Source organism: Mus musculus, chromosome 11 (assembly GCF_000001635.26).
Source record: "Mus musculus strain C57BL/6J chromosome 11, GRCm38.p6 C57BL/6J".
NCBI classification, from domain to species: Eukaryota; Metazoa; Chordata; class Mammalia; order Rodentia; family Muridae; genus Mus; species Mus musculus.
The window spans coordinates 43,773,626-43,798,034 of record NC_000077.6 but is presented as its reverse complement, the minus strand read 5'-3'; the positions used below and the strand labels follow the sequence as shown (position 1 = coordinate 43,798,034).

General features: G+C 44.4%; 1 protein-coding gene across 4 annotated transcripts in view; it reads left to right on the top strand.

Moving 5' to 3' along the window:
- Nucleotides 1-23,430, top strand: part of Adra1b (adrenergic receptor, alpha 1b) — a 126,646-nt gene extending 103,216 nt beyond the window's left edge. For 3 of the 4 annotated variants that reach the window (NM_001284380.1, NM_001284381.1, NM_007416.4), the window contains one exon: nucleotides 21,576-23,430. In NM_001284380.1, the coding sequence (NP_001271309.1) occupies nucleotides 21,576-22,174 (599 nt within the window). In that variant the 3' untranslated portion in view covers nucleotides 22,175-23,430. The remainder of the gene's footprint in view (nucleotides 1-21,575) is intronic. The other variant, XM_011248675.3, reaches the window with a different exon arrangement.
- The last annotated feature ends 979 nt before the right edge of the window (nucleotides 23,431-24,409 follow it).

Sequence of the window (24,409 nt, the reverse complement as noted above, 5' to 3'; positions counted from 1 at the left end):
AGAGTTCTCTGGAGACCCCTAATTTTTTATATGCTTGTGATGGAAGTCAGGTTTATATATATACTAAGCAAGCACTTGACTGCCAATCTAGAGTCCTATTTATGAGGACACTATTCTTATTTTTGAGGGTTCCACCTTCAAGACTGAATGCCAAAGGCTCCACCTCTAAATTCCATCATACTGAGAGTTATGGTTATAAGCTATGAAGTTCAGGATTCATACACTGCACATGGTATGAGAGATTGTTCTCTCAGAGGGCCCTTGCCACATGGGATAAAGCAAGAGGAACATCAAAAAACTGGAAACAAAGAGGCAAAAAGGCCAAGCTGTGGTCAGACAACCCCCAGGGATCCTGATAGTTTAAATTGAAAGGACGACTGTGAAGAAGGGAACTAGGAGACAATCGCACCTACTTTTCAAGAGAAGCTCCAGCTAACCATGTCTGAGTGACACGTTTACAAATAACATGTTTATTTATAACACACATAGAATGCATTCAGTCACTGAAATTCTCTGAAATTCTTCTCGTGTGGCCACAGCAAACTCATCCATCTCTGTATCTATCCTACAGAGTATCTGCCAGCCAAGCAAGGAATTGTTTCCCAGACCCTTCCCTCCAGAGCACTGTCCATCTGTGAGCAGCCTTTAAACCATGATAAAGATCAGGAAATTCAGGGGGCTTTTTAATTGATTTTTTTTTCAATGAAACATAAAAACATGAAGTCTGTAGTAATGGGATACAATGTGATACTTTGATACAGTTAAACATTATTTAATCTTTAAATTGTAGAGGACTGAATTAGCTCTCTCTCTCTCTCTCCCTCTCCCTCCTCCCTCCCTCTCCCCTCTCTTGCATATTTTATGATTTATTATTTTTTATACATGTCAATGCTTTGCTAAAGTGTATGTACATGCATTGTGTGCGTGCCTGGCACTCATGGATGCTGGAGATGCTGTATCCCTTAGAAGTGGATTTGCAAATGGTTTGAACCACCCTGTGGGTGCTGGGAACAGAGCCTAGGTCCTTTACAAGAGCAGCAAGTGCATTTCACTGGTGTGCATCTCTGCCTCCTGGAATATTTTCCTAGTTTTGAGATGGAAACTCACTAAGTACCCCCACTGGCCTAGAACTCACAAGTTTGCCCGTTTGCTTCTGTCCCCAGAGTACTAAAACTACAAGCATAAACCACCGTATACGACTGTGATCATTTCTTTCCCATAAAAACTTTCAAAACCTCCTTTCTTCCAGCTTTCTGAAATGCACCATGCATTCTTATTAGCCACAGTCATGCTTCTGTGGAACAGCACCCAGAACTTTTTGCTCCTATCTCACTGACACAGTACCCAGAGTCATTTTAGGGCATGCTCGCGGACTTAGTCTAAGAACCAGAATGAGCTCTTTTTTTCTAGAACCTGGAGAGTGACTTTCAGTCAGCTCTCAAAAGAACAGTCATTTCATCATATAAAATTTCACAATGCCAAGCAACGTGTTTGGCTCTCAGGACATGAGAAGGCAAGAGGTGGCTCTGGTGAGATGGCAGGACACCCTGGAGCTGAAACTGGCATCACTCACACTGCAGTCAAAGAGCATGGAGGGCTCCAGATGACAAAGACTTTGCCATCCCCAGACATAGCCCCTGAGGGAGCAGTGTCCCAGATGGGGCCAAACAGGTGGAACAGAGATATACAGAGCCACGTGGGGGTCCAGAGCCAAGCTAAACATGGAAGACGAGTTTGGAGATAGGAAAAGTTTGATCCCACTAGCCAAATGACGGAACAAAGGGATGAGTCAGAAAGAAAACTCAAATGAGCCAACAGCTGCTGGGAGACGGGATGAAAGGCATCTTGTGGAGCCTAATGGCCTAAGTGGTCCAATCTGGCTAGTTTCCCATCTGGCTCCCCAAGGCCAGTAATTGCCCCTGATCTGTCGTGGAGCCTTTCATCGGAGACACGTGGGCCTTTCAGCCTGCCGACAGGCTCATCTGCCACCTTGCAAGGAAGAATCAAGTGCTGGGTGGCCTGTTTGTTCTTGGCTCAAAGACACTCAGGCCAAAGAGATCAGGTACTTTCTCTGCTAACTTCAGACACATTTCAAAATGGTGGGCACGAGGCTGAATCAGAGTGAGAAGAGACCCTGGGAGTTCATCAACCCCTAACTTCACACCCCATAAGCCAAGGCCAGGCTTCAGTGTCCACCAGGGGCCCTTTCTGTGTAAACTTCAACACACACACACACACTCTTACATACACTCACTCACACTCACACACTCACTCACACTCACACACTCACTCACACTCACACTCACATACTCACACTCACATACTCACTCACACTTACACATTCACACTCACACGCATTCACACACACATTCACACAATCACATACACACATTCACACACACTCACACTCACTCACACTCACATACTCACACTCACATACTCACACTCACACACATTCACACACACACATTCACACACACATATTCACACACACATTCACACAATCACATACACCTATTCACACACACTCACACTCACATACTCACACTCACGTTCACACTCACACACACTCACACGCATTCACACACATTCACACAATCACATACACCTACTCACACACACACACTCACACACACACACTCACACTCATACTCATACTCACACACACACATTATATTTTCAATCTCTCTCCCACACACACTCCAAAAAAGCAGCATTTGTTTATTACAAAAAAAGATAAAAGTGAAAATTTTCATACTGCCCATCTTTCAGAAATAAGCACTATCAACAATTCAGTCTTTAGTCATTCAGATTGATTTTTAATAAATATAACACTATATACACAGAGAGAAGAGGAATAAGGAGAGAAAGAGGGTTTTTATATAAAAATCAGATTAGGGATGGAGAGATAGCTCAGCCATGAAGAACACTCGTCAGTCTTAGAGGATCTAAGTTCCACTCCTAGCATCCCCCTGGTTGCCTGCAAACCTCTCTAACTCCAGTTCTAGGGGATCTGACGCCATCTTCTGTCCTGGTAGCACCAGGTATGCATACAGTGCACACACATACACGCAGACAAAACACTCGCATGCATAAAATAGATAAGTCGTTTAAAAAGTAGGTTGTAGTCATGATCTCACGGAACTTGCTACCTTTTTCTTTTTAATATTATTATGTAAGTCACTTTAGACCAATCTTACCATTTTGGTAAATACACGGTTTTTCACGGCATGAGGGCTGCATGGTTTATTTTACAATCCCCCATTGTTGGGAATCTGGGTTATTTCTCAGTTTGGGGGAGCACTGCTTTGGTTCCCTACTCTTTTCATCTTGCTCTCTTTCAAGAACACTTCTAGAGGACAAGTTCCTGGGTGTCATACATAAGTCAGAAACCATGGTCATTTGATCTTATTAGGTAATGCCACTTTTCCAACCCCAAAGTCACTCCTTCCACTGAAGCACACAAAAAAATGTCTTCTCTCCTATACCCTTCACAAACTGAACATTAGCACTTTCTCCCACTAAGATTTGTGCATGTGACTGTGTGTGTGAGACTCTGTGTGTGTGTGTGTGTGTGTGTGTGTGTGTGTGTGTGTGTGTGTGTGTGTACCAAATGAGTTTAGAGAGGGCAATAGATTCCCTGGAGCTGGAACTTCAGTTGACTCTGGTCCTCTACAAGAATAGCAAATGCTCTTATCTAGTAGTAATCACGCCAATGCTTTCCCCCAACCCACAGCACATTGTAAGCTCTCATCTCAACTGTTAGCGCTCAAATGTTTCATGTTGTTTATTTGCAGAAGAATTTTACTTTTCACGAATTCCTGAGCTGACCACTGTCCTGATCCTATTTGTTTATCCATCTGATTTGCTTGGTTTTCTGCTGGTTTGTTTTTCTCCGGTTGATTTCAAAGAGAGCTTTTCTGCGTCCGAGATGTCATTTCTTTTGTTGTCACTTACGTTACAGATATTTCTCTTGGGCTGGAAATGTAGATCGATGGTAGAGTATTTGATTCACATGCCCAAGGCCATGGGTTCAACTTCCCAGCATCTCAAAACAAAAACAAAATCAGTATTTCTCTCAATTCTTCTCACGTCTTTGATTTTAAAGTATGCAGCCTTTGGGATGGAGAGATGTTCCATTGGAAGAGTGCTTGCCTAGCAAGCATGAAGTCCTGGCTCTTTGCCTTGTACCACCTAACCCTATGTGGTCATGCGTGCCTATAGTCTAAGCACTCAGAGAGATGGAAACAGGAAGATCAGAAGGTCAAGGCCATCATTGGCAATACACCAAGTTCAAAGCCATATCTTGTTCCCCAAAGTAAGAAAATAAATAAAATCTATGATCTTATTAAACATACCTCAACAAATTCATCATCTACATTTCTTCCTTAGCAGTCCTGAAATTCTGCTACACCTTAAAATCCTTCTCTTATTCAAACCATTAAAATATTTATGTACATTCTCTTCTGATTTTTTTTCAATACTGAGGACTAAACTAGGTTAGTCTTAGGGTTTTACTGCTATGAGCAGACACCAGGACCAATGCAAGTCTTAAAGGACAATATTTAATTGGGACTAGCTTACAAGTTCAGTCCATTATCCTCAAGGTGGGAGCATGGCAGTATCCAGGCAGGCTGAGCTGAGAGTTCTACATCCTCATCTGAAGGCTGTTAACATACTTACTTCCAGGCAGCTAGGATGAGTGTTTCATAGCCCATACCCACAGTGACACACCTACTCCAACAAGGCTACACCTTCTAATAGTGCCACTCCCTGGGCAGAGCATATACAAACCATCACACTAGGGCCTCATGCACCCTGGGCAAGAATTCTACCTCTGAGTTAAATTGTTAGTCCCATGCTTAGTTTTTCTTTGCTGTTGTTGTTGTGGTTGTTGCTGTGGTTGTGGTGGTTGTTGTTGCTGCTGCTGTTGTTGCTGTTGTCGTTTATGTTTTTGAAACAGGGACTCACTGAATTGCCTAAGCTGGAATTATACTTGAGTTCCCCCCTACCATAGGCCCAGGTAAACCTACCACTTGTGACCCAACTCCTACCACCTCAGACTCCTTAGTGTCCAGCATTACAGATCTGTGGTAGCAGGCCCAGATCTCCTCTAGTATTTTAATGGGATTTTTGAATACTTACAATCGTAAGTTGTTACAAGCTTATTTGTGTATAAGAAATGGATGAAGTAAGGATCCAACTTCAACTCTTTCTAATTGCCCCAACATTATTTACAAATAATCTATTTTTCCCGAAAGCATTGAAATGACACATAAAATTTCTTGTGTATTTGGTTCTTTACCTAAACTGTATAACTTTATGGATCTTTCTGCCTTTTCCTTATTTCCTGCCCTCATATTTTATGGACAGCATTAATTAATATACTCAGGCAATGAGCTAACTCATCTCCAAAGTCATTCCATCATTTTTTTCAAATTTCCTGGACTTCTCATAATTATTCTTTTATATTTCATAATTGTGCATATATTTCATTTGGGGTATTTTTTTAAAAATCTACCTACCCCAAAAACTTGCTGGGATTTTAATAAGGTTGTTTTGGACCTTCAGAGGAATCTGGGGAGAAATGAATCTATGATGGATAGGGACTTCTGTTCAAAAGCAAGCTAGGTCTCACCATTTATACGTGTCTTCTTTTTATACCCCCTTATAAAGTTTTATAGCCGCCTCCCCATAAATCTCACCAATGCTCAATCTGTGAAAGTCTTCCACCAAGCGAAACACTATTTCCCATGAAGTCAAAGCATAGAACCTTCACAGAATTTGGAAGGGTCCCCTCACATGCCGTAGTGACACTCCACCCACCTACTCCCCACTTTGGGCTGTCAGCAGGAGGATCACCTCTTGGACATTGGAATAGGCACACCAATTAATCAACAGTTAACCAGTAGAAGTTGACTGTATGTCCAGCCCATGATAGTGGTATGAAATATAGACCCTATTTTGTTAAGAGTTTATAAGATGCTTAAATAGATCGAAGGTATCGCCTGTAAACAATAGAGTCTTATGTTGGCCTGTGCACTATGGGCTCTGCTTCTGAGAAACTAAAAGGATGTGTCTGGACAGTCAGGGAAGCTCTCAAGGCAGAGATGAGAACTGAGCTGGGTTCAGTTAGGTAAGTAAGTGGATCTCATTTTGATAAGTAAAGAAAAGGAATAAAGATAGATGTGATGGAGCCTGACTGTGACTCTAGTCTTTCAAGAGGCTGAGGCAGGCAAACTGCCATGAGTTCAAGGACAACCTGAGCTATGTAGTAATAGCCAATATATCCTGGAGCTATAGAATGAGATCAAGTCTCAAAACAAAGAGAGAGAGGGAGGGGAAGAGGGAGGGGGAGGAGAGGGGAGGGGAGGGAGAGGGAGAGGGAGGGGAAGGGGGAGGAGAGAGGGAGAGGGAGAGGGAGAGGGAGAGGGAGAGGGAGAGGGAGAGGGAGAGGGAGAGGGAGAGGGAGAGGGAGAGGGAGAGGGAGAAGGAGGAGGGACTAGAGAGATTACTTAGTGGTTAAGAGCAAATTGCTGCTCTTCCAGAGGACCCAGGTTCAATTCCCAGTACCCTTACGGCATCTCACAGGGATCTCTAACTCCAGCTCCGGGGCATCTGATGCTTCTGGCCTCCAAGAGTCCTTGCACTCAAGTGTACTTATACACATGCAGAAGTAGCAGATACACTTTATCTGGGGACTCTCTGCTTTGTGGGTAAGCAAAGAGGAGACTCAGTGGGGCTGTGGGTACCTGAAACCATAAGATGCTAAGTTATCTGCTTAACCAGTATTGGCAGCTGAAAGGAATCCTCAGACCTCTTGGCTTCTAGATACATGCACAGGTTTTAATGGCTACACAGAAAATATTACATACAACATTAAGAAGACCCAAGTTTAAAAAAATGATTAAAACAAAAAAGACATAAGTAAATATTGGTTTTCCCTTATCCCAGAAATGTGCTAAAGTAGAAAAATAATTGTTGTGTGTTATGGAAGCATGTCCAGGTTTGCAGCCAGAGATGCTTGAAACTGAGTCTCAGTTCCATCAGTGAAATGCTGCTTATGATACTGCATGAGTCCCATACGCCCAGGGCCCAATATGTACCTGTGTAAATTGAGACTACAGAGCCCATCCCTCCTGCCTGACTGCTGCTGCCGGCACCACCCAGATCTTAGCAGAGTTTCTCTGTGCTAGTTTCTGCCTGTTTTCACACCCCAGAAGAAAGTAGTTATAAGAAGGAGGAATCCATCCAAGCCAGGTCTGGAAAGGAGAGCCATCGCAGGCCAGTGGACAGCAGGCGTTAGTAGAAGGAAAGAGGCCAGGGAATGTTGCAGAGGCTCAGCTCATTGCAGCCAAGTTCAATGGGTCTTAAATTCCAGCCCAAGCAGTTTGAACTTTATCCTACTAACGATAGGGGCCATAAGAGAACTGAATACGAGGGAACCAATCCCATGCTTTTCCCTGAGAGCTAAGAAACGCAAGACAACAAATTTTAAAAATAAGTTTGTACGCCTGGTGCTATAGCCCAGTTGGCACAGTGCTTGCCTGGTATGCATGAAAACATCAGTTCCCTCTCAATGCACTTAAGCAGGCGTGGTGTGCCTACCTGTGATTCCAGGACTCAGAAGGTGAGAGTAGAGGAGTCAAAAGTTCAAGGACATCCTCAGCTATGGACTGAAAGTGGGGTGTTCATGTTGCTATTATTGTTTAAATAATTTTTTCTGTCATTTTTATACATTTATATATGTATTGATCGTATCTATCTACTACTTTCTCCTTCCAACTTCCTCTAACCTCCCCGCCCTGCTCCAATCTTCTTCCCGGCTTCATGATCTTCTTTCTTTAATCTTTGGTTTACAAAGTGAGTTTAAAGCCAGCCTGGGCTGCATGAGACTGTGTCTTAAAAATGAAATAAAATAGCTGCAGAGGAATGCCTCAGTCAGCGAAGTCCTTGCTCCATGCACAAGCATAAGAACTTTAGTTTGACTCTTGTCGTGCACACTAAAGGGTCGGGTGTGGTTGCATGCACTTGCTGGGGAGGAGAAGAGAGGAGCCCTGGAGTTCACTGGCTGGGTGGGCAGTCTAGTCTAAAAGCAGGTTCCAGTGAGAGATCTCATCATCATTAAATGGATGACTCCTGTGAGTGGCACCTATAGTCTTGACAAATGAGTGCATATGTGTACTTGCACAAATAAATAAGTACATCTGTGTGGCTTGGAATGGTATTTCTCACCTGAGTCTTGCTCAGAAGCAGGTCTGATGCACTGGATCAAAGATTCTATGTTTTTTCCCCATTTGTGTGTGTGTGTGTGTGTGTGTGTGTGTGTGTGTGTGTGTGTGTGTGTGTGTGTATTTGTATGTGTGAGAGTAAGCATGTGTGTGTATGTGAGCACACATACAAGTATGTGTATATGTGTGTGTATGTGTGTGATTGTGTATGTATGTGTATGTATTTGTATATGTGTGTGTGTGTGTGTGTGTGTGTGCACAAGCACACATTCAGGCATGTGTGTATGTGTATGTATGTGTGTGAGTGTGTGTGTGCGTGTATGTGTGTTTGTATGTGCAAGGGTGTGTGTGCATGTGGGCATGGGCATGTGTATGAGAATTCATGCGTGTGTGTACAAGAACATGTAGAGACACAGATTGGTGCTGGGAATTATTCTCCATCACTCTTCTATCTTACTCATTGAGGTGGTATAACTCAACCAAACCAATAGCTCACTCATGGCTAGTCTCACTAGCCGGTTGGCTCTAGGTATACCCTCTCTCCATCTTCAAAAGCTGGAATTACAGGCAGGTCACAATGCCTAGCCAACATGTATGTGGATTCTAGGAATTAGAAAACCCATCCTCATAATTGTACAATAAGCATTTCAACTACTGAGCCATGTCCTCAGACCAACTATTATATGCCTGTCTGTCTGTTTGTCTGTCTTTTATTCTTTTGGATTTTTGGAGCTTTTTGGTTTTTGTTTGTTTTAGTTTGGGGTTTGAGGTTTTTTGCTTTGTTTTTTTGTTTGTTTGTTTGCTTGTTTGTTTGTTTTGTTTTTGTTTTGTTTTTGTTTTTGAGACAGTGTTTCTCTATGTAACCCTGGCCATCCTGGAACTTGCTCTGTAAACCAGGAACTCAGAGATCCACCTTCCTCTGCCTCTGAGGGCTATGATTAAAGATGTGTACCACCACCACCCAGCCAGATATTGCATCTCTAAAACAAGCCTGAGTATAGCTTATCCAGAAGTTTCACTTCTTTGAATAGCTAAGGGCTAACATGCTTTTTATTTTATTATGTTTATTCTAGACTACTATCGGTGTAATGTATGTTAGCAAAATGCCTATCATAACTTGTTGTGCCCTATGTTAGGCTATGAACAGAGACAGAGTCAAACCCAAACTCTCTTTTCTAGAAGTTCACATTCTAATTAGAGACAAATACGAGGGATAGACCAGAGAACTGGAATGAAGGTAGAGAGTGACAGAGGATGCATCGTAGGGACAGAGGAAGCACTTGGGATGTTCTGGGTGGTAAGGAATTGTTGGTGAAGGGGGACCCATCTAGTATTTAAGAACATGAAGAGAATCACTCATGAATGAAGTGCTGAGCCATCAGAGGGATCTTTACAGAGGATGTCTGTAAGCATGGTAGTCAATGATTACCTTAGGAACCAGTTACTGTAAACGGCTACCCTGCTTACTCTTATCTCCAGTTTGTTTTAAAACTTAACATGAGTCTGTTGGCCCCAAAGACATTATATTTGCTGGATGAGTTTATGATCTCTGCAAATGGGGATGGAAAAACCTCAAAGGGGGTTTCCAAATCCAGGAGGGCTTCCTTTTTACAGGATCAGTGCTGAAAGAATTAGCAAGCGTTTTATATTTTTCTAGCTTTTATTGGGCCAGACTCTTTCTGCTAGGGAGAGGCAGTTTGGCTGAAGGTGTAGTCACACACTGCTAATAAGAGAATGGGGGCGGGGGGTAGGGGGGGTGGGAAGAGCCTCACTCCATTTACAAGTTCATCAAACTGGTTTCACCTCCCACTGGCTCCCCTGAGATCATAGATTTGCCTGATGATAACTGTGAAATAAGTTAAATCTGAATTTATAATCCAAGAGTCCCTGAATGTCACAGCCTAGCGGGATGCTACAAACCAGAGCTCAGTATTGGTGCTCTGTACACCAAATAAACGATGCCACTCTGATCTGCAAGCAAGCTCACTGGTTCTGGCTTTGCACCAGTCCTAGGTAAAAGCTTTTGGGTATGCACAGTAAGCAGGGTGGGAATAAAAACGACACCCCCTCTCCTTTTATCCCCATAGTGATGGTATAAGGTCAGCAGAGTATAAGCACATTGATACTAACAGAGAAGGTTTCTGGGGTCAGCAGTGAAAGATTTCCTCTCAATGTCTCTGTCCCTTACCTGCAAGGATCTCCTACAAGCTCCAAAGGTAAAGCTTTATGTTTGTGTCATCTTTAACACAGTGACAAATCCAGCTTTGATAGTCAAGCTGTCGTGGGAATTACACAAAATAGGATCATTTTTAAAACTAGCTAGTATGTGATTTAACATATCTTGTGGGATTGTTTGGATTTTTTTCTGAGTTTTAACTGAGTCCATAATTAGTTTGTATGGGGGAGGGATTGGAAAACACCAAAAATCACCAAAAGGAAAGTTCACCCACAATTCCCTTGCCTGAGGATTAGCAGTGTTGACAGATGCTCATTGTCCATTCTTCCTATCTTTATATCTGTCAACATATATATTCTGTTTTCCTGAGTGCTATTCTGCCGGTTTGGGGCCTTTATTCAAATTGGCTGCCTAGATTCAAAGATTCAACTTTTAAACTCTACTTCCCACCTGTTCTGTGACCTCTGGGAACTTACTTGTAGAATCTGGGCTTCTGTCTGTCAGCGTGGAATAACCATGGTCTCTAGACCAGAAATGCAGGCTGGAAATGTACATCACAGTGAAAATAGCATCCTTTGTAGCTTGACATTGCATGGACAAGTGGAGCTGTCCTAAGAACGGGGATGATGAAATGAAGAATTATCCTAGTTTCTTATCCAGTTACCATGGTAAAATACACTGACAAAAGTAACCCAATGGAAAAGGGGGTTTATTTCAGCTCACAGTTCTGGGCTATATACAGTCAGTCCACCACTGCAAGGAAGCCAAAACAGCAGGAACAAGAAGCAGCCATTCACACCCACAGACAAAAGCAGGGAGAGAATGAATGTGCGCACACTTGCGCTCAGCTGCTTTTCCACTCTTACACAGTTCAGAAGCCTCTTCCAAAGGAATGATGATGCCCACAGTGGGCCTACCTCAACTAATGTAATCAAGACAATCCCTCACAGATTGTCCAGATGCCAATAGAGCAACCTTCTCTAGACAGTCATTTGTTGAGGCTCTCTTCCGAATTGCATCAAGCTGGCAATTAAAACTAACCACCACACAGGCAAAAGGGGGTCATGCTTTTAGCCCAGTGATTGGTACAAAGAAAGAATTTTGTTAAAGAGTAACTGTGGTTCTACAAGGATGCCCTGTGGTTGCAATGAGTGTCGTTGGCTCACAGCAAGTTGAATGTTTAGTGCTTACTCTTCAGAGTTGTGGAATAGACCCTATAGGATGACCTCCTTGGAACATGTCCAACCAACATGCTTCTCTCTGAACGGGCCCTGCTGGGTGTTAGCCTTTGATCCTTACACTTCACAAACCTCCTAAATCACTCAAAGCCCCTAAGAGCCAATTGACGTAGCTGGGTCTAGGAGAACATCTGTTCCCCAACGTTATCCCTTCTTATCTAAGCCTCACCTCCTCCTCCTAGCACACAACAGAAGGTAGAGGAAAATAATAGAAATGCCTCACACAAGTGCTAAGGTCTCATCCCCCACCCCAGCCCTTTCAGAGGGCTGTCTCATTAGGTCTGCTTAAAAAGCATGATCCTAAGACTGCCAAGGAAATCAGAATTGGCCATGGGGTCACTAACAGTGTTTCCCAGGGATATCTCTACTGCGGGTCAAATCAAATCAGATGTATGTTTCCGAGGTCTATGTGTTAGCTTCAAATTACAGCTATAAATGGCACAAGAATCTCTGAATTAGATATTCAGTCATTGATCAAATATTTATGAAGCATCTACTATGTGCCAGGGACTGAGCTTCCCAGGGCAAAAGGGAGTCTCAGTTCACATCTTTAAATACTTTAGGTCCCTCAAAAAGGAATGTCTCTCACTTTAAGGTCAAAATGTCAACTCATCTCTACCTATACTAACTTCTTCCTGAGGAAGGGAGAGCAGGCCTGAGGCCTGCCAGTCTGGAGCAATCCAAAAAGTACTAAGAATGTTGTATTTCTATCTTTTTTTTAACTATGGCTTTCCATTTATAGCAAATGATTCATATTTTCAATGAGTAATAAAAGCTTCTCTTAAGAGTATAGTTCTGGGCTGGGGAGATGGTTCAGTGGGTAAGAGTGCTTGCCATGCAAGCATGAAGACCTGAGTTCAAATCCCCAGCAGCCATGTAAAAAGTCAAACCATGGTCCCAACACACCTTTAACCTCACTCCTTGAAGGGAAGGCAGAGCCAAATGTCCTGGGACTTACTGGTCACCTGCCTCGCCCTGGGTTCACTGAGAAATGCTGTCTTGATAGGACAAGGTATAAAGTGAGAAAGGACAGCACTTGCCCTCCACTGGCCTCCATGAGTGTACAAATTATATATATACACACACACACACACCATATACAGCACAAACACAAAGGCATAGCTTATGAATTTATGTCTCATTAAAGTAACGATTCAGCACTTACAAACATTTAATCAAAAGTATCTTTTGTATGCATCTATCAGACTATATATTTTTAATTGTCCTACAAAGTAATAGGTTTCCTTGTGGAAATTTTATACAGTTTTTTTTTATTAATCTCCCTGTCTCCTTCTTGTACCCCATAGTTCAGGTACCAAAAGTGAATGGATTTAAAGAAAAGCGTTGTGTTAGTGGTGGCTCAGACTGACATTAATTAGTCAACCTAGTCTTGAGGTAGGTCAGGAGTCCCGGCCTTTGGAGAGTTCCTGGTCCTTTTACAACTGCCATGCCAGCTGTAGTCTGTTTTCTGAGGAAAATACAGGACGGTTTCATGCAGCTCCCGGAGCTCGGAGATCACATGGACCCAGCATGGGACTTAAGTGTGAGAAAGCGTTCTAGTGAGAACCCTTGCCTGTGGACTGCGACCACTGTCCCCTTCCTGGTGGCAGCCTGCTAGCAGAGCCAAAGCTGTGCGTCAATGTGCTCACAGCATCCATGAGAGTTAAACTTAGGGAGAGCTTTCTGTGCACAAAGCCCTCAGCAAAACTAAAGTCACCTTATCCCTGCAGAAAGCAACTCCCATGTTCCAGGGATCTGAGCGGCTCCCTCAGGGACTGGAGGGGGGATCTTCTCTCACCCCATTCCTGAGAATGCAGATTTGCCCATCTATGACCTCAGAAAAGAACTTCAAATCCCTGACTCCACTGCTCCACAAACATTGTTGGATCCAATCAACGGGAACGGGTCCTAGTGGCTACCTGCTGCTCTCCAAGCTGAGTGGTCTTGAGTGAGTCGCCCTCCTTCACTTAGTAGGCATACTTAAGAGACTTGCCAAGGCTCAACAATCTAAGATTCAGAACCTGAAGCACTGGAATTGCTTCGATAGTGGAAGAAGCAGAGCCAGACTCAGAGACCAGGGAGCGTTCACAGTGAGTTAGTGACACTGTCAGAGAACCCTCTGCAGCCTGAGCCACAGCACAGAGCACCTGCCTTCCAGGAACCTGCTTTTCCTGTTGTACTTATTCCTGTCTCCTGAGGAAGGATCTGCCCAGGGGAAAAGATCCACATGGCCCATCTTCTCTCATGCCAAAGAGGCTTAGCACCTTCTCCAATTAACTATGGGTTTCTGTACCCTACCAGGGCATTGGCTGGTCCAGCAAGTAGAGCCTTAGTCCTCATGTGTGTTGGGGTGGAGGCAGGGAGCAGGATTTGGGAGTAAAGATCCCTAGGGAAGAAGTCAAAATATTCCTGGAATCTGTACCAGGGGCCAAACAGTCCTGGACTCACAGTGCCCCCTGGTGGTGAGCCAAGGGAAGCCCATACCCAACCCCACCTCCAGCAAGGAGCAGTATGTGCCTTCTCGAGGATACTAAGTACTCAGCTAGAATTACTAAATCCAAGAAAGGAAACTGATGGGGAAATAATTAAATCAAAATTATATGTAACGATATCAAGCATAGGTCCCAACGGTTTTTCCTCTTTATTTATTGTTTATTTGATTGATTAACTGATTGATGATTGATTGATTGATTTTTGGTGAAATTACAAGACCCATCAGTACAGGAGTAATTACTATGTGGCAAATGACTATTACTTTGGAGTTGATTGTGGGGCAGAGACCTGGTTTACAGCATGCCCCTATGGACTTAACAAGTTGCATCTAGTTCAATCCTAAACAACACTGGATGTAGTTGCTTCTACTAACTCCATTTTACTGATGAGAACCTGAGGTCCCTAGGGACAGTATGAAAGTCGATATATCAGGAAGGATATTCAGGGTTCTAACCCTGAAACAATTACACACACACACACACACACACACACACACACACACGACTCCCTGTCAGAAATTTCTGAGGATGCTGGATGTGGTGGCACACACCTGTAATCCCAGCCCTTGAGAGGTAAACATAGAAAGATCCAGAGTCCAAGGTCACCCTCAGTTACATAATGAGCTTGGGCTACAGGACAGTCTATCTTTAAAAGTTAACAAACAATAGAAGAAATCACCGCAGGACACAAACATGCTGGCAAATGCCTGTACGTCTCCACTGTGGAGACTAAGGACCATGTATTTAAAGCCAGTCTATACGCTTCCCAGATAGCTGGAAGATAGCCAGAGTTGAATAGTGAAGGCTCTGTCTTAGAAACAGTGCTTACTGGAGATCGGGTGGTACCATGCAAGGGTCTGAAGGAAGAGACAGGAAAACAATGCACAGTGCAAAGGGGACAAGAAAGACCAGAACAGCTACAGGAACCCAGAGTGGCAATGTACGGAGGATGTCACAGCACACAGTCCAGCAGGAGGGAAGCTTGGGACAGCCCTTAAGAAGCCAATGCAGCTAGCTGTCAGAGCTTACAGTACAGTTGGCCCAGAGGATCCTCACAGGGGAGTTTAGCCTACAGAAACAGATGTGCAAAGAGCGAGTGCCTGAGGCTTTTTAATCGCTGCAGATTGGAACAGTTAAATATTGGAGATCAATCACCTGCTTGACTGGCATTAGGGGACATGTTAAAGAAATTACTATGCATCCAGATTGGAATGTGACATGGCAGTAGTCGGGGTGAAGAAACGATATAGACCCAGACAAGGAGAAGTGACTGAGCCAAGCAATTTAGGGAAAGAGAGGTGGAGTTGGACCCCATTTAAGGAAAAAAAAATCACAGAAGAAAACCACAACTGTTAACTCTGGTCCTCCGAACTTGACTGGAGAAAGATTTTTTTTATTCTTTTATACATTTATTTTTGTAACCGGTCATTTTAACTCAGCATTATCATTTTTATAAGAAAATATATAAATCTGGAGGGGAAATGAAAATAATGTTTCCTGTCCAGAAGGGATTTACAATCTAGTTAGTAAACAAGGCCTCAGCCAGCCCTGGGACATAGCTTGACAATATTAACAAGCAACTAAGTGGCCAAATGGGACCAGCCTGTATGTGTTCAGCAGGGTGGGGGATAAAGAAACCACACTGACTTGACTGGAGTAGATCAGAGCAGAGTTCCTGATGGAGGCTGAAGACTGGGCAGGCTGTGTTGGCCCTCTGTATCCTCCAGTCCTGCATCCGAGAGTTTAACCAACCCTGCGTTAAAAGCATTAAGAGTGGAGCAGGAAGAAGGTTCAGTGGGCAAAGGGGCTTGCCGCTAGGCACAGTTACAGGAGGTCAGTACCCCAGATCCACGTAGAAGAAGGAGATAACTGACTCCCCAAAGATGCCCTTGGAACTGTATACCTACTCCTTGGCATGTGGCCCCTAGCACAAAAATAAACAAAAGAATAAATTTGCATAGACATTTGAGGGCAAAGGTCGAAGCTCTACTGGAGAGATGCAACTTGTTTCCCTCGCTCTTCCCTAAACACTGCGCAGTATAACAGCCATTTATGCGTCACTTATATCATGCGAGATTCTGAGTTATTGATTTGTTATCAGTCACCTAAGGAAGATGCAAAATGCATGGGAGGCTACAAGTAGGTCACAAGCAAATCTCTTGAACCATTTTATAGAAGCGCAAAGTCGCAGATTTTTTTTTTTTTACAAGAGCTGGGATCCTCCTCCCACTGATATGCGGACCACGTGCGTTTCAAAAGGCCCATCATTTGTTATAGGGTTAAAAAGTGTCAGAGCAAATAATAAGAATTTTACATGGTCCTCTCTTTCCTTCTATTTTCTCATTTACTTCTTCCTTTTTATCATTTCTGTTTCATTTTTGGTGGTTGTGGTGGTGGTGGTGGTGGTGGTGGTGGTGTTTTGAAACAGGGCTTCCTGTGGCCAGGGCTGACCTTGAAACTGAATATGTAGCTGACAATGACCTTGAGCTCCTGCTCCTCCTACTTCCACCTCCCGAGAGCTGGGATTTTCAATGTGTGTCACTACACCTTACCCCATGTACATAATTACTCTCACATACTCAAAAGAAGATTCTATGAAACAGTTACCGTTCGCATTTGATAGATGAGAAAGTAGCAGGCTTCATGAACACTTCTAAAGTCCAACAGCCAATTCTGGACACCAGGCCAGGTCATTTGAATTCCGCCTTATACTCATCTCTCACACTGCCCAAATTATCTTGAGAGGAAAGAATGCCTTATACTCACAAGAATGAATTGCACATGACTCCAGATTTGCATGAGAAAATCTATCCTCAGGTCTTTGCTTAAACTTTACAAGGCTATGGCCATAACAGGGTGCTTTCTAACAAAGTTTCAGCACAGGGTCTTGAACACAATCTTCACAGTGTGGAAGATGGCCTAGGAGAACACTTGCCATTAGCGGTATTGTGCTCTGTGTAGTCCTTAAAAGGAAGGATCCATTTGTTGCTCAATTCACTGCCATCTTCAACAGGCTTGACACCAGGCAAGGTTTCATGTTTATCCTCAGAAAAAAGGCTGTGTTGCTTTCAATCCTTCCCCTCTTTGGTCACATTGCGTCCATAGCTACCAGACTGGTTCCTATGCAACAAGACATGCTGCCTGGCTTTGTTCTCATCAGCACATACCTCCCAACGGAGTACATAGGCCTCCAATATCCATCACTCTTGTTCCTTTTCCTACTTAGTCAAGACCTGTTTCCTCGACCCCTCAGACTCGGTCTTGGAAAGATGCCCATAGCCAAAAGACATAAATCTCATCCCGCCAGGATGCTTCACGTTCATTTGCTACAGTTCAGTAGGTGTCTTGTCATGTTCACAGTGTCTTAATCCAAAGCCCTATTTTTGGATTAAGTGACGGTGTAATATTTGTCAGAATTAAAGCAGCACCTTATTGGTCTTAACATACAGCTAGAATGTAGCCCACTTCCACTTTTCCCCAGAGTTTAAAGAAGACGTCAGTCAGCATTGACACATGGGTATGCATAGTACTCTTTCCAAATAGAAACTCCTGGATGGCTTAGTCCCGCTCCAGGAGCCTGACTAAGCCATAACAGCCCGAACTACTGATTTGCTAAACTGAGAAGAATTGCAACTTCCCACAACAACAGGGTGAACCTCAAATTGTTGCAGGATATTTGAACCCTGAGATTGTGTTATTTACTAAAAAAAAAAAAAAAAAAAAAAAAAAAAAAAAAAAAAAAAAACCTGTTTCTAGTTGTGGTGTGGCCCTGCCCTTAGCACACACCTTTAATCCTAAACAATGAAGGCAAAGTTGTAGAAGGAATCACCCATGTTTGAAGGTGATGTTTAACTGAGTGACAGACGAAGTGACTAGTCAGAGAAAGGTTTGACAGAATAGGATCTACCCAACTCTCATGAGAGAGAGAGAAAAGGGAGGCAATGGTAAGAGGAAGCAGCGCAGAGGGAGAGAGGCGGGAGGCAGTTGTTCCTGAGAGAGTTTTACAGAGACAGGATGAAGAGTGAAAAGGCTAGACTCGGGTGAAGACAGGATGAGCCAGCAGATGAGAACAGATTACTAGAGTTTGCTTGAGACCAAACAGCAGTTCAGTCAGAGGCTGAGAGAGAAGTCCGGCTGACTCAGTCAGCTTGGAGAGGAGTTGGAGCTGGAACAGCTGAGCTGAATCAGCCCAGCCTGCATTCAGAAGGAACAAGGAAGGGGGGAATTTATTCAGCAGCAAACCTCAGAGGCTGAAAACCTTCTAGGTTAGATAAGATTGTATCGAGGCTAGAAGTTTCCAGGACAAGGCCTAAGTTAACAGACCAAGGCAATAAGCCTTGGAAGGAACAATTACTACAGGAGAATAAGAGTTATTTTTACATCAATTGACCAAGAAGGTGAGGTGTCCCCAGATGGAATGCGAGCACAACCCAAGCTTAAAGATGGGGTTTGGGGAGGGGCTTGGAAGTTTTGTTTTTGGTTTTTACTGCATTTTGTTTGGTTGGTTGATTGGTTGGTTGGTCATGGGGCACAGCATGGAACATGAAAGACCGTATGTCACAGGCTGGGTAGTGGGGTTAGAGAACACACTTAAAGTACAAAACGGTCTGTAAACTATAGTCACATTGTTTTAAATATGTAAATAAATAAATTCGATAGAAAGTCCTGAAAATGGATAGCAAGGAGGATTGCATGTGTGAATCCAGCCTGAATACAGACCTGTCTCAAAAATAATCTTGTTTAAGTATGGTTTTTCTGCATTATGTACTGTGTATTTAGATAAAGTGTAGGTTCAATGCCTGCAAACTTTCAGGCATGCTGTATGGCCAAGGACAATCCACTTCCCTGATCCAGGTCTCGGTTGCCTATATTTAAATTAGAAGTTGTTTTTAATTTGCTTCTGCTGTGAAATGATTTAGGGTCTCACATTCAGAGGGTAAGTTAATCATGTGCACAGACCACAGCATCTCATTGTCACCGGGCCACGCTCTCTCTTATTTTACTGATTTATTTCCTTCTAGTCCCATCTCCTAGTCCATGTCCATCTGCCTTCACCCCTAGGCAAACATTAAGTGTCTCATATCGTTTTGTGATGTGTTTTTTAATTTCAAAGCATTTCTGCAAGACACATATGGTTGTTTGTTGAATTACTTAAATGAAATCATTCATAAATCTCACTCTGTTTTGCATGTTTTACCATGGGGAAGAAACGGTGTATCTAGACTCTTTCCATACTGCCGTAAGTTTGTTATCCTGGGACATAAGTGCTACCCATTATCCAGTTTTACATATGCCTCCTCCCTCCTCTTCCCCAGGCTTTCTCCTATTCTCTGTGACCACAGCAACACTACCAAAAGCATCCTCCTGTATGCCACCTTATGGTCCTGTGTGAAATTCTTTGAGTAAGGTTTGGCCTGGAACAGAATAGCCCAGCTTGATTGTGTGCACACACACATAGCTGAACCAAGTAGTGCCGGTGTCTCCTCCTAAATGTCTAGACTGCCTGTGTCCTTAGCAGCCAAAGCCAGGGCCTCCTTGTGTCCCCCACAGCCTTATTCAGCAGCCATCTAATGTTTTCCATCATCTTAAAGGCCATGGTTTGTCTCTTTATGGATTCTACTTCAATGTAACTTGACTGCCTGATACTTTGAGCATCTTGTCTCCATGTGAATTACCTATTTTTTGTATCCACTTTTTCTTCTCTGCGTATCCTGCTCCTGGGAATTCCGTGTTCTTCTTGGGTTCTCATTTTTGTCTGAGCTTGGAGATGGGGAGATGCTTTGCTCCTTTGACTAGTTACCTGGTTGACTGGGAGATTTGCTCCTTTGACTAGTTACCTGGTCGACTGGGAGATTTGCTCCTTTGACTAGTTACCTGGTCGACTGGGAGATTTGCTCCTTTGACTAGTTACCTGGTTGACTGGGAGATTTGCTCCTTTGACGAGTTACCTGGTTGACTGGGAGATTTGCTCCTTTGACGAGTTACCTGGTCGACTGGGAGATTTGCTCCTTTGACTAGTTACCTGGTTGACTGGGAGATTTGCTCCTTTGACTAGTTACCTGGTTGACTGGGAGATTTGCTTCTTTGACGAGTTACCTGGTTGACTGGGAGATTTGCTCCTTTGACTAGTTACCTGGTTGACTGGGAGATTTGCTCCTTTGACTAGTTACCTGGTTGACTGGGAGATTTTTGTTGCTGATTTTGGTGGGGTGGGAGGGTTGTTTCTTTGCTTGTGTTTAGACAGACTCTCATTTTGTACCTGACTCTGAAACTCAAGCTGGCCTAGAAATACGTATTCCAGGATGACCCAGATTTTTAGCAATCCTCCTGACTCAGCCCCCTGAGCACTAGGACTAAAGGCAAGAACCATCATATAGATATTTTAATTTAACTTAATGTTTTTTAATTTATTTGAAGTGTTGCAGACATGGAGGTCAGAGGACAAACTAGGATCTGCTGTGTCCTTCCTCCATGTTGGTTCCAAATTCATGTTGCTTGGCTTAGTGACTTGAACCCAAGGCCTCACTCGCACACAAGGACTCTACTACTAAAATACTCACCTCCTTTTTTCTTGCTAGAGTATTTCTTATATTTTAAATAACCTTTTAGCTGTTTGTCTCATGGATTGACAGGGTAAGGACTGACCTATGAAACCTAACAGTCAGGACTGTTGCAGCAATTTACCTAAATCAGGAAAGATTTCATAAACAGAGGGAAGTTACTGAGTTAGAATTCATTCATTTTCCTTTCCTTTATTGTTATTTATTTATTTATTTATTTATTTATTTATTTGTAAGTCTGTAACTCACTATGGAACCAGGGTTAGAATTCATTCATTTTCCTTTCCTTTATTGTTATTTATTTATTTATTTATTTATTTATTTATTTATTTATTTGTAAGTCTGTAACTCACTATGGAACCAGGCTGGCCTTAAACTCACAGAGACCCACATACCTCTGTATCCCAAATTCTGGGATCAAAAGTGAACATACCTGATTCGTGTGTGTGTGTGTGTGTGTGTGTGTGTGTGTGTGTGTGTGTGTGTGTGGTGGTGGTGGTGGTGGTGTTGTTGTTGTTGTTGTTGTTGTTGTTGTTGTTGTTGTTGTTCACAGAGGCCAGAAGAGGATGTCAGCTCCATTAGAGCAGGAGATTGAGACAATTAGGAATTTCTATGTGGGAGTGCTGAGATCCAAACTCTGGTCTTTGTGATAAAGCCTCGAGGCCTCTTAAGCAATGAGCATCTGTCCCAGCCCTAGAGTAATTTGTTCATTTCAAAATGAGAAAGGCTAGCCATCCAGGATTTTAAAAAAAAAAAAAAAATCACATGGGACAAGGCCCAAGGGTGACAAAGCTACCATTGAGCACAGAGTAGGAGAGCCACTGAGTAGAGAGTGTACTAACCAACTGCTGTCTGTCTTTGTGTCTGCACCCCTTCAGGCTCCCTGTTCTCCACCCTAAAGCCCCCGGACGCCGTATTCAAGGTAGTGTTCTGGCTGGGCTACTTCAACAGCTGCCTCAACCCCATCATCTACCCGTGCTCCAGCAAGGAGTTCAAACGCGCCTTCATGCGTATCCTGGGGTGCCAGTGCCGCGGTGGCCGTCGCCGCCGCCGCCGTCGCCGTCTAGGAGGCTGCGCTTACACCTACCGGCCGTGGACCCGCGGCGGCTCGCTGGAGAGGTCGCAGTCGCGGAAGGACTCTCTGGATGACAGTGGCAGCTGCATGAGCGGCAGCCAGCGGACCCTGCCCTCGGCGTCACCCAGCCCGGGATACCTGGGTCGTGGAACGCAGCCACCCGTGGAGCTGTGCGCCTTCCCCGAGTGGAAACCCGGAGCGCTGCTCAGCCTGCCAGAGCCTCCTGGCCGCCGCGGCCGCCTCGACTCCGGGCCACTCTTCACTTTCAAGCTCCTGGGCGAGCCTGAGAGCCCGGGGACCGAAGGCGACGCCAGCAATGGGGGCTGCGACACCACAACTGACCTGGCCAACGGGCAGCCGGGCTTCAAGAGCAACATGCCCCTGGCGCCCGGGCACTTTTAGGGTCTCTCTTCATCCACCCGCCCCCGAACACACACACATCGGGGGTTGGGGGAAGAACACCATCATGGGAGGTGGGAGGGCGCGTGGGGGGAGTGTGTCAGTCCTGAGTAGACACAAGGTCTCAAGGGGACAAAGGGGAGGGGGTGGGGAGAGGGGCAGCTGCTTTTCTGGCAGAGGCATGGGTGCCAGGTACAGCGAAGAGCTGGGCTGAGCATGCTGAGAGCCTGGGGGCCCCCCCTACGCCGGCCGGGACTTAAGTCTCTCTCTCTTCTCTCTCTGTATATACATAAAATGAGTTCCTCTATATGTATTTATCTGTGGGTACACGTGCGTGTGTCTGTTTGGTGTACGTGTGGGCTGCGTGGGTGCGTGTGTGAGGCCTGCCCGCAAGCATGTGCTGGGGCAGAGTGAGTGTGACCCCTGGTGATGTCTAGGTGTGTTGTTTGTTTCTTGACTTTGTACCTCTCAAACCCCTCCCTGCTCTCCAGTCAATGCTGGCCCTTTGATAGGGTCGGAAAACAAGTCAAATATTAAAGATCATTTCTCCTGTGCGCCTTTGAGTGATTTGTGAAGGAGAGCCTTGTGTTTCCTCTTCCTTCAGGTCTGATCAAATCCTAGGACTTTTCTTTTGGGGCAGGCCAGGAGGAGTTAGACTATTATTATTAGTGACATTGTTATGATTATCGTATTTATGATTACATTTTTATTTATTATTTTATGTATTTAAAAGAGGTATTCAGGTGCCACAACAGATGTGGAAACCAGAGGACTCCTTGGAGGAGTCAATACCACAAAAACTATAGACAAGGCCATTCCAAAAAGTACACACACACACACACACACACACACACACACACACACACACACATATTTGCAGACAATTAGGGTCCCTTATCTTGGATCTCCTGGGTTAATCACAACTTCCAAGGTACACAAGTATCCTACACTGAACCAGAATTATCTCAGCCAAGTCCTGGTTTTTATAGATGGGTGACTGAGGTTAAGATTTTGGCATGGGCCAGCAAGACACTGAGCAGGTAAAGGTGTTCGCTGCCAAGCCTGAGGACCTGAGTTCGATCTCTGGGACACACAAGGTAAAGCAGAGTCTGGACTCTGGCAAGTTATGCTCTGACCTCCTCCCATGCATTATACCACTGGGCTTGTACACACACACAAGCACACACACAATGTAATAGCAATGTTTTTTCTTTTTTAAAGAACTTGACAAAGTGTTATTAAAGTTACACTTCCTTTGCTTGTGTCTCCAGGACTGTGTGTCTCTGTGCTGCAACTAATAACATTCTCCCAAATGCCTCTTCTTGTTCCTGCATAGAATAGGGAACTTAATGGGGGGCGGCAGGAGCTGCTTAGACCTTACTCCCAGGGAAGAAGAAATAACTTGGATCCTCCAAAAACACTTTATTGGCAATACAAACCTTGTTTCAAATTATTCATCTACAGCAAGAGAACGTAGAGAGGACAGAGGCTGGCTGTCCCGCTTCTTCCTCCCTTCCATTCCTTTCCCAGGCCTGTCCCAGTCACCCTGCGGCCTCACAGATCTGGTAAAGCAAAAGCAACTTAGAGCAGCAGGGTCTGGGGTCAAGCCCTACTTCTGCATGGCCTCGGGCCCTTCATCTTGCTGCCTCTGACCTCGTTTCTCACCTCACAAGCAGACATGATCCTGCAGCCCACCAAGAAGTAGCAAGGTTCGCCGAGGTTGTCCCTAGTGTAAACACTGGCATGCAAATGTCTGGATAGATTCGACTTATAATTCTGATCTTGGAAATCTGAAACCACAGGCACCAACGGCATTTCCCGTGCTGCTTGGATATAGTCAGTTCATCACTTTCTGGTATCTGGAGGTCACCCAGGGCTGGGGTGTTGGGAGGAGCTGTTGAGGAGTGGTGGCAGCTGCCTGCCTCCCTCCAGAGTGAGCATTGGCCAAGTAGTAGCTAGCACCCTGCCCCCCAGAGAGTACTGGGCTCGGGATCAGCCTCAAGCCCAAGCCAGCATGATGCTGATCCCTCCATGTCCCTCACTGTGTCCAGGCCCGGGGAGGGGGGCAGGGTTTACCAGAAGCTCTGGAGCTAGGCAGGTCTGTCTAATGTGAACTCCAGCCTAGCACAGAGCAGGGCCACACTACACTCTCCAGCCATCCAGGTGCTGTTGGGTCATCTGTCCCCGCTCAGACAGGCTGCAGAGTAAATCTGTCAATCCTAGAAAAGTAGCAAGTGA